At 42.5% G+C, this 15,949-nt stretch overlaps 1 protein-coding gene across 2 annotated transcripts in view; it reads right to left on the reverse strand.

Annotated features, from left to right (window-relative positions):
* The window catches only part of METTL22 (methyltransferase 22, Kin17 lysine), a 28,437-nt gene extending 12,751 nt beyond the window's left edge, over window positions 1-15,686 (reverse strand). For both annotated transcript variants that reach the window (XM_070954972.1, XM_070954971.1), the window contains exons 1-9: window positions 15,605-15,686; window positions 13,215-13,272; window positions 12,318-12,470; window positions 9,968-10,330; window positions 8,086-8,126; window positions 7,862-8,006; window positions 6,832-6,903; window positions 1,956-2,009; window positions 905-985 (exon numbers count right to left, since the gene is read on the reverse strand). In XM_070954972.1, the coding sequence (XP_070811073.1) occupies window positions 905-985; window positions 1,956-2,009; window positions 6,832-6,903; window positions 7,862-8,006; window positions 8,086-8,126; window positions 9,968-10,330; window positions 12,318-12,423 (862 nt within the window). In that variant the 5' untranslated portion in view covers window positions 12,424-12,470; window positions 13,215-13,272; window positions 15,605-15,686. The remainder of the gene's footprint in view (window positions 1-904; window positions 986-1,955; window positions 2,010-6,831; window positions 6,904-7,861; window positions 8,007-8,085; window positions 8,127-9,967; window positions 10,331-12,317; window positions 12,471-13,214; window positions 13,273-15,604) is intronic.
* Between the last annotated feature and the right edge of the window lie 263 nt (window positions 15,687-15,949).

Genomic DNA, 15,949 nt, shown 5'->3' on the forward strand with positions numbered 1-15,949 from the left:
CCATGATTCCATGTTATTGCCTTATTTTACTGCACCAAAAGGAGTCAGAAGTCAAACCTTTTTTTTTCTTTCCCCCCTCCCCCTCTACCCTACACTTTTGTCCCCTTTTCCTCCCTTCATCATCATCCCCTTTTAACAACCCCATAATCCCTTGTGGGGTGGAGTCTGTGCAACTGAATGGAGCTGAGCGTTTACTGGCCGGATGCCCTTCCTGTTGCCAATGCCGAGTTATATTCAGCATATATAATCTGAACGTGCCCAGAGAGAAAAATATCTGCCTCTACCTAGGATCGAACTCCCAGCCTCCTGAATGTGAGGCAAGAGCTCCACCTCTAGGTCACACCACTCTTCCCTTTTTCCTCCCTTATTTCACTTTTTCTTTGCATTTATTTTATATTTTGATCAACTAATAAAAATTTTGGAACAACAACAAAAAAAAAAGTATTCTTTTAAATAATGATTCCAAACACTTCATTAAAAATGTTCTGGGCAAGATTTATTTAGCTTGCACCTGTTTTAATCTTGTATGTTATATTTTAAACTTTATGTTGTACAGCATGCCTTATCTTAATTGGGATGCTTTTGACATGAATAAACAAACTTTTTTTAAAAACCAGAGGGTTATCAGAACTGCACAAACATGAAGTTGTGATTTTCATAGCTATTCCTCTGATAATTCAAAATTCTGAACCAATCTGAGTACAGAATGAACCTGGGTTTTGTCAAATTGATTGGCAGCCAAGTCCAAGAACTGAAAGGTTTGTGCACAAATCTTTACCTGAAGCAACTGTCATCTTAAATCAACCTTTCCCTGAACCAACTCTATTCTGACATTCCAATCTCGTTAAGGCTGATTAGCATGTTTTTATAGCCTCAATAATCTATTCCCAAACCTTTTTCATACCATCAGCAGCCAGTATCACAGTGGTGAGGTCATGCAGCTCAGCAATCTCTTTTTCGGACCAGCTGAAGCAATCCTCAGGATCTACAGCAAAAAGGAAAATAAAATATATACAATACTTATTTACTGCATATCCCAAAATGTCTAAAGCAGGGTTGTCAAAACTCAAAGCCCGCAGGCCAGATCTGGCTCGTGGGGTGCTTAGATTTGGCCTGCGGCGCCAGCCTAGAAACAGCAAAGGACTGGGCTGCGCTGCTTCTGCCAGTAAAAATGGAGCTCGGGGTTTTAGGGCAGGGGTGAAATGCTCCCGCTTCGGACCGGATCGCCCGATCCGGTAGCAATGGAGGTGGGTGGTTCGGAGAACCGGTAGCAAAAATCCCTGCCTCCCCCATGCCCAGCTGAGCCGCACAATCATCAGAGGCTTTTTTTTACTTTTAAAAACATTTTTTCTACAACCTCTTCGGCCTAAAAAATGCTTTTAAAAGTAAAAAGAAAAAAGCCTCTGATGATCGCGCGGCTCAGCTGGGCTCATCAGAGACTTTTAAAAGAAAAAAACCCTTTTTTTCTTTTAAATGGTTCTGACGATCCCAGCTGAGTTGCCTGATCGTCAGAGGCATTTAAAAGAAAAAAAAAAAGAAAGAAAGCCTCTGACGATCAGGCAACTCAGCTGGGATCGTCAGAGCCTTTTGAAAGCATTTTTTTACAACCTCTTCGCCGAAAAAAAAAAAAAATTGGCCATGCCCATCCAGTCACATTACCCCCACCACCACCATTGCCCATCTCAATAAAAAGAAAAAAAATGGGATAGTCATTCTCTTCTTTACATGAAGCTTTAGGTTTGTCCGTGGCAACCTTAATTTCACATTGTTCTTCAGGACTTTGACCTCCCAATTAAGCCAAGCAACACTATGGTTTACTCAATGAAGGGCAAAAATGCATTTTCTACACGCTCAGAGGCAAAGCCTTTAGTGTCATCATCTCAGATAAATCCTGAGTTTTAAATGAGAGATTGGAAAGAAAATCTTAAAATCAGCTGTAGAGAAGGCTTACATACCAGTGCAGAAATCGTCTTGCTGCCAATCCAGTTTTTTAACTCTGATTTCGCTTCCTAAAAATCAGCAAAATAATAAGCAGCAAGAAAACTATTAGTTTACAAAGAATACATAAAATAAACAAGAATGTACGATGTGCTTCTTAGACAGGTGGTCCTCAACTTACAACCCCAATTGGAACTGGCATAGCTGTTGCTGAGCTGGCCACCACATGCCTGGACTTGATTTTACAACCATTTTACTTAGGTTGTTAAGCGAACCACCACAGTCGTTAAGTGAATCACATGGCTATTAAATGAATCTGGCTTTCCCTATGAACTTTGCTTGTTGTGAAAGTTGCCAACTGTGATCATGCGGCCCTGGGAGATTGTGTTGTAAAGGTGAGTTGGCTGCCAAGAGCCCAAATTGCAATCAAGTGACTACCATATTTTCCCGAAAATAAGACAGGGTTTTATATGAATTTTTGCTCCAAAAGATGCATTAGGGCGTATTTTCCAGTTAGGTCTTATTTTCAGGGAAATGTAGACTAAATGCATCTATCTGGCTGACGAGTTTAATTGGGTCTTATTTTGGAGGTAGGACTTATATTACGAGCATCCTGAAAAATCATGCTAGGGCTTATTTTCCAGTTAGAAATACTAGGGATAGGGCTTATTCTCAGGGAAATATGGTAGTTATGGTCATAACCTGGAGGATGGATTGTAAGTCTCATTTTTCAGCACCATTATAACTTAGAATTGTTAAACAAATGGTTGTTAGTTAAGGATTACCTATGCTATGTACTATGGAGACATTTACACATTCTGTATCTTTTCTTGTTTTGTTATATATCTTCCATGCACTTTAGGTCAAGAACTTTTTAAATTTTCCCCCTTTTATAACTATTTTTAGAATTTTTATATTTTTAAAAGTTCTAAATGACTGTATCCTACTTATTGCTGCTCTATGACCATAATACCGAAAAAAGAAGGTAAATTACAGGTAGTCCTCAAATTATGCCCACAATTGAGCCCAAAATTTATGTTGCTAAGTGAGACATGTGTTGAATTTTGCCCCATTTTACTACATTGGACTGCTATGTCAACTCGCAAAGCATCCCTTGTTCTAGAGTTGTCATAGGCAAGGGGGATGGGAAAACGAACTTGCAAGGCAGCACGTCAGTCAAAAACAAAAGTACATTCCAGCTATATCTCTGTCAAGGCCGTCTCCCAGGGTTACCCACAGTGGCTGGAGGGGAGTGATCTCTTGGGAGAATGTGACTGATGACACACCTTGGGGGGATGGGGGAAACAGGGTCAGAACTGGGCCGTAAATTACGTGGAGTCACTTCACTTGGAACTTGCCGACATGAAACTCCTAATAAATAACAGGTTTTCTTTTGAAGCTTGGCTCGAGGCTCTTGATTTGATTAGGGCATCGGTGGGAACCCTGACAGTTCTTAAGTTAGTGACACAGTTGTTAAAATGAATATGGCTTCCCCATTGATTTTGCTCGTTAGAAAATTGCAAAAAGGGATCACGTGACCTCCGGGACACTGCAACCATCATAAATCCATGCCAGGTGCCAAGCGTCCGAATTTCGATCACGTGACCATGGGGATGCTGCAGTGGTTATAAGTGTGAAAAACAGTCGTAAGTCACTTTTTTTCAGTGCCGTTTTAACTTTGAATGGTCACCAAATGAACAGTTGTAAGTTGAGGACTACCTATAGTATCATGTACTAGTTAGAGCAGGGGTGTCAAACTTGCGGCCCACAGTCCGGATGCATCATGTGCTAGCCCCGCCCCCGCCCGGTTTAGCGAAGGGGAAAAAAGTCCCGATACGTCACGTGATGTCGCTGTAACGCTGCAGAGTTTGACACCCCTGAGGTAGAGGAATGCAATGTACTTTTCTTCAATCAAGAGGAGAAGAAAGTGTAGTACGCAAATACTCTACTACAATATATAATAATAATAATAATAATAATAATAATAATAATAATAATAATAATAATAATAATAATAATAATAATAATAATAATTTTATTTCTATACCGCCCTTCTCCCGAAGGACTCAGGACGGTGTACAGCCTATTTAAAAACACAGACAAAACAGCAATTTAAAATTTAAAATAATTAAATAAATTGGCTCAGATTTAAAACCCCAAAAAACTTAAATACCCCAATTTAAAACTATTATGTTGATAGTCCGGCATGGCGGAACAACAGGGTCTTCAGTGCGCAGCGAAACACCCGGAGGTCGGAGATCTTACGTATTTCCGGGGGCAGTTCGTTCCACAGGGCTGGGGCTCCCACAGAGAAGGCCCTCCCCCTGGGTGTCGCCAGCCGACATAACTTGGCCGATGGCACCCTGAGGAGACCCTCTCTGTGGGAGCGAACTGATCGGTGGGAGGCTGTTGGTGGCAGAAGACGGTCTCGGAGGTACCAGGGTCCTATGCCATGGAGCGCTTTAAAGGTGGTAACCAACACCTTGAATTGCACCCGGAAGACCACTGGGAGCCAGTGCAGCTCGCGCAATATATATATATTGTTCATAATTTGTTCTTCTATAGAACTTCCAACACCCAGATTAAAATTATAAAACAATATTAGCCATTTAGAATTTAGAATAAGAGAGTTGGAAGGGACCTTGGAGGTCTTCTAATCAGTGCTGTGGAGTCGGAGTCGGAGTCGGAGTCGAGGAGTCGGAGTCGGAGGAAATTTTGGGTACCTGGAGTCGGAGTCGGAGTCGGCAAACAATGCACCGACTCCGACTCCGACTCCTACTAAATTTAGATTGGAATTTTAAAAAAAGCAAGTTTAAATGTCCCAATTCACAAAAAGTTATAATTAATGACTTCTCTACTGTAAGAATAAAGACCAATGCATGCAGTGCCTCACGTAACCGCAAAATGAACACGTTAAGTGACCGTGAAGAAGCATGCTTTTCATGTGCTTCACTATAAGGCACGCAACGCACAATTAGGAGTGGCAATACTTATACTTTCCATAGTGTTGTGTTCTGCTGTTACAGGGAACGCAGCGCCCATGGGTAACCTAGCCTCTCACTGATAAGGGATTAAGTAAATATGTTTTTTGCAGGACTAGAGACACTTGCATAAGTGAAGGGAATGGAGGGTCAATAGTTCAAGACTGAAGCTGTAAACCATTGGAAAAACTGCTGTCATTCAGCTAAGGCTATAAAAACTTGTAAACTCTGATTGTTAGCTTAAACTTTAAACATGACTATGGGATTCTACTAGGGAAATCATGTTTTATAATAAATGCCCCTTCCTGGATCCTCCCACTGCCCTATCTTCAGCAGCAGATCAGCACACAAAAAGGAGAAGGCAGCAGCTTCTGCCCAACTACCTCTCTCTGCTAGAAGAGCTTAGAACAGCGGTTCTCAACCTGGGGGTCGCGACCCCTTTGGGGGTCGAACGGCCATTTCACAGGAGTCGCCAAAGCCCTCTCTGCCCCCCCCATGCCTTCACTCACCCTCACTCTCTGCTCTGTTGGATCGCTGGCCGTTCGTTTACCCCGCCCACTCCCAATCTATTGCTGCCTCCGATGGCTAGAGGAAAAAAAACTGTTTAAATTCTTGCCACGGGGCTTCAAAGGGCCGCCCTAGAGCCAGTGGTGCAGCCCAACCGTTTGTTAAATTGCTGGCTTGCCCCGCCCCTCCGCACCACTATTTATTGCCAATAAATAGTGGTGGGCGAGGGGCGGGCGACCCAGCAATTTAACAAATGGTTCGGTGGTTTTTTTGTAATTTTATTGGCCCACGGAGCTTCAGCATAGGCTAATTAGCCCTTGATTAGATCGGCTCCCGACCCCCAGCTGATTTGCTCTGAGCTGTTTTGCTCAGTGCTCTTTTGCTTGCTTGGAAAGACTGCAGATTTTTCCCCCCCTAGCTATACTGAAAAACGAAAGAGAAAGTAAAGCAGGCTGTTGGTTTTGCATGTTAGAAAATTAGGCAGGCAGATTTCTTTTCTTTTTCCTCACCAAAAAAGGTAGGTGCAAACAACGGGAAATTTAGGGAAAAAAGGAGATTTTAAAACACAAAAGAAAAAAAGCTCTATTTAACTAGGGAATTGTAATAATTGAGATACTATTAATTGTATATTGTGTTGAAAGCAGAAATGGTTAAGTTGTGGTTTGGAGGAATATATGGGGGAAATTATTTGGTTTATTATTATTGGTAAGAAGTTCTAATCCAACTCCCTGCTTAGGCAGGAAACCCTACACCACTTCAGACAAATGGTTATCCAACATCTTCTTAAAAACTTCCAGTGTTGGAGCATTCACAACTTCTGCAGGCAAGTTGTTCCACTGGTTAATTGTTCTCACTGTCAGGAAATTTCTCCTTAGTTCTAGGTTGCTTCTCTCCTTGATTAGTTTCCACCCATTGCTTCTTCTCCTACCCTCAGGTGCTTGGACAGCAGCTTGGGACCCTCTTCTTTGTGGCAGCCCCTCAGATTTGGAAGACTGCTATCATATCTCCCTTAGTCCTTCCTTTCATTAAACTAGACAACCGTTCATCGTATGTTTTAGCGTCCAGTCCCCTAATCATCTTTGTTGCTCCTCTGCACTCTTTCTAGAGTCTCCACATCTTTTTTACATCGTGGCGACCAAAACTGGATGCAGGATTCCCAGTGTGGCCTTACCAAGGCCTTAAAGTGGTCCAGAAGCAACACTTAAGATCATACGTTTTAAAATATACTGTAAGTAACTGCATGAGCTACCTACCACTAAATAATATATTTCAGATTTGATGCTTGTTTTAGTTTGCTGGATTTGAAAAAATTGAACAATCTTGAAAGCACATTGCAACATAATCTCATGCAGGTTTGTTCAGCATCAGACCCCCTTAGAATCAGTGGAACAAACTCGTCTTTTACCTGTTGGCTCAGTGATGTGCTTGTTTAAGGCTACATTTCGTTCACACATGCTCAGTAGGTCTTCACCAACATCTTTAAAAACAAAAAAGATGACAGATATCAAAATCCCAAAGAGACAGTTTGGGGAAGTTTTAGTCCTGCCTTAGGCACGAAAACAGCTGGATGACTTTGGGCCAATCACCAGAAACCATGAATTCTAGTCCCGCCTTAGGCATGAAAACCAGCTGGATGACTTTGGGCCAATCACCAGGAGAACATGAATTCTAGTCCCGCCTTAGGCATGAAAGCCAGCTGGATGACTTTGGACCAATCACCAGGAGACTGTGAGTTCTAGTCCCGCCTTAGGCGTGAAAGCCGGATCTGCGCACCTTCCGCCGCGCTGTGAAGACTTTTTTATTCCATCAAGCGGGCTTGGCCTAATCTCCTCCCTCTTTTAGTATGTAAATTTTAATCTGTTTTTAAATTATTGGGGTGTTTTAATCTGTCTGGGCCAAAATGATTTAATTTGATTTTATCTGGTTTTAAATTTTGTGTATTTATGTATTTTATTGCTTGGCTGTTCACCACCCTGAGTCCTTCGGGAGTAGGGCGGTATACAAATCAAATAAACTAAACTAAACTAACTAAACTAAAGCCAGCTAGATGACTTTGGGCCAATCAGCAGGAGACTGTGAATTCTAGTCCCACCTTAGGCATGAAAGCAGAGGCAGATTCTTTTTTCTTGTGCTAATCAGGCTGTGCTGAAAATGAAACAGGCTGTTTGATGCAAGGAGGCAAATTGCTGACAGGCAGAGGCAGGTTTTGTTTTCCTCCCCCAAAAAAGGTAGGTGCATCTTATGCTCCGAAAAATACGATAGTTTGACAGTATTGTGGGAATTAGTTGTTCAGCAGAGTGATGGCATGGGGGGGAAAACTGTCCTTATGTCTAGTTGTTCTGACGTGCAGTGCCCTATAGTGTCGTTTTGAGGGTAGGAGTATATCCCAATATTATGATTTCCAAACCACCCAAAGAGTTGAACTAAAGAGATACCTGTGCAATAAATGGTCTTGGCAGCTTTTGACATGATGATGCTGACAAATCCGATTCCTCCCCCAAGCTCCAGCGCTGTGCAACCCTTGAACATATCTTGCTTCGAGAGGATGTAATCAGCAAGCAGGAAAGCTCCTCGCCAGACCTTCAAAACCAGAGAGAAAAATTGTATGTGGGGCGGACTTAAAACAGACGGGAAATGGGACAGCAAGCCGGCTTCCTACCTGCTTCCCAACATCTTCTAAAGGTGTCGCCATGGTGTGCTCTGGAACAGCAAAACAGACGAAGAATCTTTTCCATTAGGCCAAATTCATTATTCCCACCCCAAAAAAACGTATTCTCCTCAAAACTGCTTTTGCAACAAAGCTCAGAAAATAGACGAAAAGGCAAGAGCGGAAAATCCTTCTCTTTGAGATATTGCTTGAAAAAAGTATAATTCGCATTCTATCAAGAGTAGGAAGGGCAAGGAATCAGAAATGGAGAGAATGAAAATATGAGCTGTTGTAATAAAAATAAGAGATTTTTTCTTCTGCCCCAAAAGTGAAAAACAAACCCTGGACAGCAGTGTTTGGTCAACTGTGCAACTTTTAAGATGCGTGGACTTCAACTCCCAGAATTCCCCAGCCAGCCATATTGTAAATGTTGTAAATTGGGGGAGGTCATGTGACTGTGGGATGCTGCAATGACTGTAAATGCAGGCCAGCTGTCGAGTGTACAAATGTGATCATGTGGCTACCCTCCTTCCACTGTCAGAACTTTTGAATCCAAGCCTTCAGCGCCAGCTCTGCCCTCTGCAATGAATTCTTCCTCATTTCTGCTCTGGTAGCCCTGGGAGATCCATTGTAACTGTCAAGTCCCATAGATTCCTATAGGGACGCTGTCATTCTGGTGGGAGGGGGGGAGGATTAGGGGGGGATCTCTGTGTTGGATTTGTGTTTCTATTTCTTGCCTTGCTTTGCTGTAACTTTCGGGCCCTTGGGAGGGGGAATGGAATGTGCCTCAAGCAGCTGCCTTATCTCGTCTCTGAAGAAGTGCAGCCAGCGTTGCCTGGGAGACCTGCGTTTATCACCTACTCCTCCGGAGTTTCTCATCACATCTTCACAAAGCCGGGATTAGCTCAATGATGTATTGCACTTTGGGAGGGGCTCTGTCTGCAATGGTTTAATCAAACGTTTTAAGTGGGAAAAGTCACTTCCTGCCTACATCTCTTGCTGTCAGAATCTATATATATAAAAATGGATGTGTGTGTGTGTGTTCCAGCATAACTCTGGAACGTCTTGAGCAATTTCAACCAAACTTGGTACACAGATGACTTACTCTATGGAAAAAAAAATACTGTGGGGGTAAGACACCCCTAACACCCCTCGGGGGGGGGGGGTTTCTGTTAAGATACAGCCTGTTGTGCCTTAAAATAGCTTCTACTGTACTGCCTTAAAATGGCTTCTACTGTACAGCACAATGGAGTTGTCATGGTAACGGCTTCACAGTACTCCGCCAGGGGGCTCCCTCTGGTAAGGGGGAAAATCCAGCATTAGATTTGGTCCGGATATTTTCAACAAGGCTTTGATTATTCTTGAAGACAAATCTATCTATGGCCATGATCAATAAAACATTACTGCAACTTGCCCTGCCTGCACCACTACGAGACTGACACGACGTACTTCACAAAGATTACATATGAGAAAAGGACTACAACGCTGAACAGCTTAGTGCATATATCACGGACAAGAAGCCACTTCTAAATCAAGATTTAAAAAAAGCATACCAAATGATCAGGGATCAGCTAGCAAAACAACAAGGTGGTATCATTTTACTTGACGCTTCTGGGGGCTCAGGGAAAACATTTTTAACTAATTTAATTCTTGCCGAAATCAGGGCTCAGGGTGAAGTTGCTCTTCCTGTCTAATACAGGATTGGGATAAATAAATACCGGGTTATCAGCTAGTCTTCCAATAAAAGATTCCTTTTGAACTGGATTTCGTTTTCAAGAGTTCTGCTTTCTTTTGAGAAGACTGGCGAGGCAGGACCTTACAATAATCTTGCTAAGCAATCGGTTGTAAGTTCAGCACTATTTGCATGAAAGTTAAATATTGTGGTGTGACTGACCTATTTTAACAATATTGCAACCGTCGCTCTCATGTTCTTGTTCTTCCAAGACATCTCCATTCTTACTCAAAATGATGGGGCAGGCCTTAGTCCTCGTCTGATTCTCACCTCCTGCAGGAGGGAGGGGAGCTTTCCGGACCACCTGCAGGTCCCCATCTTCATCCAACAAGGCCTCAAATCCTCTGCAGGAGTCACCTTTGTTTTCTGGACTGTCTGGAGAATCGTCATCACCAGCTCTGTCCTCTGCAATGAATTCTTCCTCACTTCTGCTCTGGCAGCCCAGGGATGTTTTCTGGCCTCTCTCTTCTTTTTCGGGGTCCCCCTGGCTATCGTGCAAAAGGAGTCTGAACTGCGAGAGAAAGACTAAGAGGCAACAATTTCAGTTGATAGATTACCTTGGCAAGCAGATGACCTGCACCTTTAAAGAAACTTAAAAAAGGAGAGTTAGACTTTCTTTTTTTAAAAAATAATTTTTATTGAGTTTTTAAGTTTTAAAAACAAAGTAAAGAAAAATATAACAAAAAACGAAAACACATTAAAAACACGTAACATCATATATTATTTTACAGCTTACTTATCGACATAGATATATATTCTCTATTCTTATTCAATCGTTCATCTACGTACTTATATTTACATTAGTATCTATTTACAAAACCATCATTATCCGGTTCACTTCCTAGTTTTAACCCGATTAAATTAACATTCCAAATTATTATTTTGATTTTTTTTCCTAACCAATCTTATAGTTTATTCCACACTCTATAATATTCTGACTCTTCCTTCTCCTTGATTTCCAGTGTCATCTTATTCATTTCTGCACATCGTAGAATTTTTCGAATTACTGTTTCCTCTCCTGGTACATTATTTTGTTTCCATCCATATGCGACGGTAATCCTTGCTGCCGTTAATATATGGAGTATTAGATATTGTACGGATTTGTCTATTTTGGGGTTAATTATTCCTAATAAATAGAGTTCTGGTTTAAATTCCATTTTTAATTTGGTAATTTCCTCCAGCCAATTTTTAATTTTACGCCAAATTTTTTTTATCTTGGGGCACATCCACCACATATGGTAGTATGTGCCTAATTTGTAACCACAACTCCAACAATTAGGTGATAGATTTGGGAACATTTTGGCCAATCTCGCTGGTGCCAAGTGCCATCTGTGGAACATTTTATACAAATTTTCTTTATAGGCTACTGCCATTGTTAATTTATTGTTTCTATTCCACAATTTGTCCCCCTTTTCTAATTCTATATTGTGCCCGAGGTTTTTTGCCCAACAGATCATCCTTTCTTTTACCGTTTCATCTTCCACCTTTCTTTAGAAAGTTAGACTTTCTAAAGTTCTAGGGACTGCTTTCCCTTGAACTTTATTGTACAGTTATTTGACATACCTCATCCACCAATTTAACTGGGCATTTCATATGTTTTGGAAACTATGTGAAACTGAACTCATAATTATGTATGTAGAGGTTTAAAATTCCTATATTTAATGATTCAGCTTTCTTCACTTCTATCATCTACTGATCCCATTCTTGTCCCCTTATATTCTGCAATAATTCCAAACAACAGACATTCTGAGGATTTCAAACCGGATATAGGGAAATATCTTTTCTCTTGGGCTTCGCAGATGTGTTCCATTTCTGTTTTCTTCTGTTCTCTTTCTTTGTACTTAAATGTTCTATCAGCCCCTTCGTGGTCTCTTTCTTACTGGCATGCATTCTGCTAGTTTCTTCCCCTCCCACTCTTCAGTTTCTCTTATCTCATGCATATCCTTGTTTCTCCTCTTTGTCATAGCTAGATTCCTCTTTTTCCTTATTGCATCCTCTTAAGCATTAAACCATAAACCAAGGCTGAGAACTGTAGCTGGTTGGGTTTGCACAATAGGTAAAGGTTGCCCTCGCACATATGTGCTAGTCGTTCCCGTGAAACGGAGATGTGCTCATCTCCGTTTCAAAGCCGAACAGCCAGCGCTGTCCGAAGACATCTCCGTGGTCATGTGGCCAGCATGACTAAATGCCAAAGAATCACGGAACGCTATTTCCTTCCCACCAAAGGTGGTCCCTATTTTTCTACTTGCATTTTTTTACGTGCTTTCGAGCTGCTAGGTTGGCAGAAGCTGGGACAAGTAACGGGAGTTCATCCTGTTACACGGCACCAGGGATTCGATCCGCTGAACTGCTGACCTTTTGATCAACAAGCTCAGCGTCTTAGCCAATGTGAGTAAGCAAAAAAATCAAATAACTACACAACAACCCTGGAAGCTCTGTGAGTTCAGCCACTTCCTCTCTCTCAATCAACTGCATACACACCTGATGGGGATGGCATTAACTGTTATATTACCTGGCTGGCCAACAGCATTCAACCTCACCATAAAATGCCTTCTGTTTGCAGTGTGGAGGTGAATATCAGAGAGTACTGTATCACTTCGAAATATTGTTTCATCCATAGCCCCTCTCACCTTCTCCAACTAAGATGCACTGGGGACCAGATCATCTATAATTACAAAAAAAGCAACATCCTAATCGACACAGAAAAGATTGTAATATTTCACATCTGCCTATAAAATCCAACATAGGTACCATACTTTTTGGAGTATAAGATGCACTTTCCCCCCCTCTAAAAAGGGTGGAAATGTTGGTGCATCTTATACACCGAATACAGCCATTTTTGGCCTCCCAAAACTCTGCACCGCGTGTCCCGTTTTTGCCAAAAACAGGCCCATTTTTCACAAAAATTGGATGCGCAGAGGGTTTGGGAGGCCTGCAAAGTGCTCCTGGGGGTTGGGGAGGGCAAAAATGCGATGTGTGGGGGGTTTGTGAGGCCAAAAATGGGATGCGCAGAGGGTTTGTGAGGCCTGCAGAGTGCTCCTGGGGGCCGGGGAGGGCAAAAACCGGATGCCAAAAACTATTTATTTTTTCTTGCTTTCCTCTTCGAAATCTTGGTGCATGTTATACTCCGGTGCGTCTTATAGTCCAAAAAATATGGTACATCCCATCAGCTTGATGCTGCAATGGTTTCCAGCATGAAAAACAGTCTTAATTCACTTTTTTTTCAGTGCCATTGTAACTTAGAATGGTCACTAAAGAAATGGTTTTAATTCAAGGCCTACCCATACTTCACACGTCTTTGTATTAACCTATTTTGAAGGTGTGGCACTCTTGTGCATACATTTCACAAAAAAATACAGCCTTGTGTTCAAAACACAAGAGTTCAGAGTGCAATCCTCTACTCATTTACCTGGGAGTAGGCTCCAAAGAGTTCAGCAGAACTTGCTAAACAGCAAATAGGATTGAGCCTGCACGGTTAAAAAAAAAAAAAATGGATTACTTGCTATTTTATGCATACTATTAATAACATTTGTATACCATATTTCAAAATGAGTCTTACTGTAGAAGAAATAGTACTGTGTATGAAGAAAGCATGTAGTCTCTAGATAAATTAGGAAGGAACACAGTTCAGAAACAAATCCTTTAAAATGGATTAACACCAGCTGTCTGCAATTACTATAAATTCGAATCTCACCAGGCTCAAGGTTGACTCAGCCTTCCATCCTTTCTAAGGTAGGTAAATTGAGGACCCAGTTTGTGTGGGCAATAAGCTGACTTTGTATAAATATACAAAAGTATGAAGGCTATTGCTTAACGCATTGTAAGCCGCCCTGAATCTTCAGAGAAGGGCGGCATATAAATCAATTTTTAAAAAATAAATAAATAATTTTTGAAGTCTATTGAATTTGCATGGATAAGCACATTCATAAATGGTAATATTATCCTCACATAATAAACCATGGCTCCTCTCTTCACTGCAAAACGTCTCCTTTCCCTTGAAAATATGTACCCATGTATGATGGGGAGCTAGAAGTAATCTGTTTATGGATAGAGCCACCCTTTTTCAGAACGATGAACGAAAGAGGGCAGATCTTCCTGCTGCTGTGGGGACGGACGATGACAATGACACAAGGAGGGGAGGAAAGCCAGCAAGTTCACAGAGCTACACAGATGAAAATTTATCAAGGGGAAATCCAGCTCAGAACTAATGAGAAATTTCCTTACAGTGAGAACAATCAGCCGGTGGAAGGTTTGCCTTCAGACATTTTGTATGCTCCATCACTGGAGGCTTTTAAGTGGCTTTGACAGCCACTTGTCTGAAGTGGTATAGGTTCTCCTGTTTGAGCAGGGGGTTGGACTAGAAGACCTCAAAGGTCCTTTCCCCCACTGTTATTGTTACTGCTTTGGGAGACAGTTAAACCAATGTGGCTTATGACTTACAAATTCATCCTTACTTTGTGTCTCTTAAGAATTCTCCCAGACCTGGCCATCAATCCTGTTTGGATTTTTTGTCCCTCCTTCCACTTTTCTTTCCCTGTCTTTCCATTTTCCTTCCTTTCAATCCCTCCTTCCACTTTTCTTTTCCCATCTTTCCACCTTCCACCTTTCTTTCCACCTTCCTTCCAGTCCTTCCTTCCATTTTTCTTTCCCCATCTTTCCACCTTCCTTCCTTTCAATCCCTCCTTCTACCTTTCTTTCTCTGTCTTTCTTTCCACATTCCTTCCATTCAGTTCCTCCTCCCACCTTTCTTTCCCCATCTTTCCACCTTCCTTCCAGTCCTTCCTTCCACTTTTCTTTCCCCATCTTTCCACCTTCCTTCTTTTCAGTTTCTCCTTCCACTTTTCTTTCCCCTTTCCACCTTCCTTCCTTTCCTTCCTTCCACCTTTCTTTCCCTGTCTTTCTTTCCACCTTTCTTACTCTCAATCCCTCCTTCCACCTTTCTTTCCCCTCTTTCCACCTTCCTTCCTTCCTGTCCTTCCTTCCTTTCTTTCCCTGTCTTCCTTTCCATCTTCCTTACTTTTAATTCCTCCTCCTACCTTTCTTTCCCCATCTTTCCATCTTCCATCTTTCTTCCCACCTACCTTCCTTCCGGTCCCTCCTTCAACTTTTCTTTCCCTGTCTTTCTTTCCACCTTTCTTCCTTCCAGTCTTTCTTTCCACCTTTCTTTCCCTGTCTTCCTTTCCTTCTTTCTTCCTTTCAATCCCTCCTTCCACTTTTCTTTCCCCTCTTTCCACCTTCCTTCCTGTCCTTCCTTCCTTTCTTTCCCTGTCTTCCTTTCCATCTTCCTTACTTTCAATTCCTCCTTCTACCTTTCTTTCCCCGTCTTTCCATCTTCCTTCCCACCTACCTTTCTTCCCACTTTCCTTCCTTCCTTCCAGTCCCTCCTTCCACCTTTCTTTCCCTGTCTTCCTTTCCTTCTTTCTTCCTTTCAATCCCTCCTTCCACTTTTCTTTCCCCATCTTTCCACCTTCCTTCCTTCCTGTCCTTCCTTCCACCTTTCTTTCCACCTTCCACCTTTCTTTCCTTTCAGTTCCTCCTCCTCCCTTTCTTTCCCAGTCTTTCCATCTTCCATCTTTCTTCCCACCTTCCCACCTTCCTTCCAGTCCCTCCTTCCACCTTCCTTCCTTCCTGTCCTTCCTTCCAAGGGGAAGAGGGGCAACTGGGACTCTACAAGCGCGCAGAGGAACCCTCTTTCCCACTATTCCCCTTCCCCGGTGGCTTCCTGCAGCCCAGCGCAGCACTTTGGCTCGCTGAAAGACAAACAGCTCCCGAAGCCCTTTTAGCTCCGTCTGAACTCACCTCCCGCCGCGCTTCAGAGACGCGACACATACACACCACCATTACTGTTTCGCTCTCTTCCCCCCCCATCAGCTGCTTCCTGTTTCCGACTTCCGGCTCATGCCTTCTGTAGCGCCCCGCCTCTCGCGCGAACTGACCAATCATTGACGAGGAGTACCTTACTGGGCGGGGCTGTTCCTCTCCGCCCTGAAAGGATCGTCCTCCTCTCGCTTTTCAGGGTTGCTATGGCAACCTGCGCTCTAGACGGGATGGGTATGTTAGTCCTCACTGAACAAAATGGAGGCACTTAAGCTCTCTCGCTCTCTCTCTCTCCTTTTGATATTTCAGGGAACTTCAACTTTAGCT

Source organism: Pituophis catenifer, unplaced genomic scaffold, assembly GCF_029215685.1.
Source record: "Pituophis catenifer annectens isolate HBS135680 unplaced genomic scaffold, rPitCat1.0.hap2 SCAF_16, whole genome shotgun sequence".
Classification (NCBI taxonomy): Eukaryota; Metazoa; Chordata; class Lepidosauria; order Squamata; family Colubridae; genus Pituophis; species Pituophis catenifer.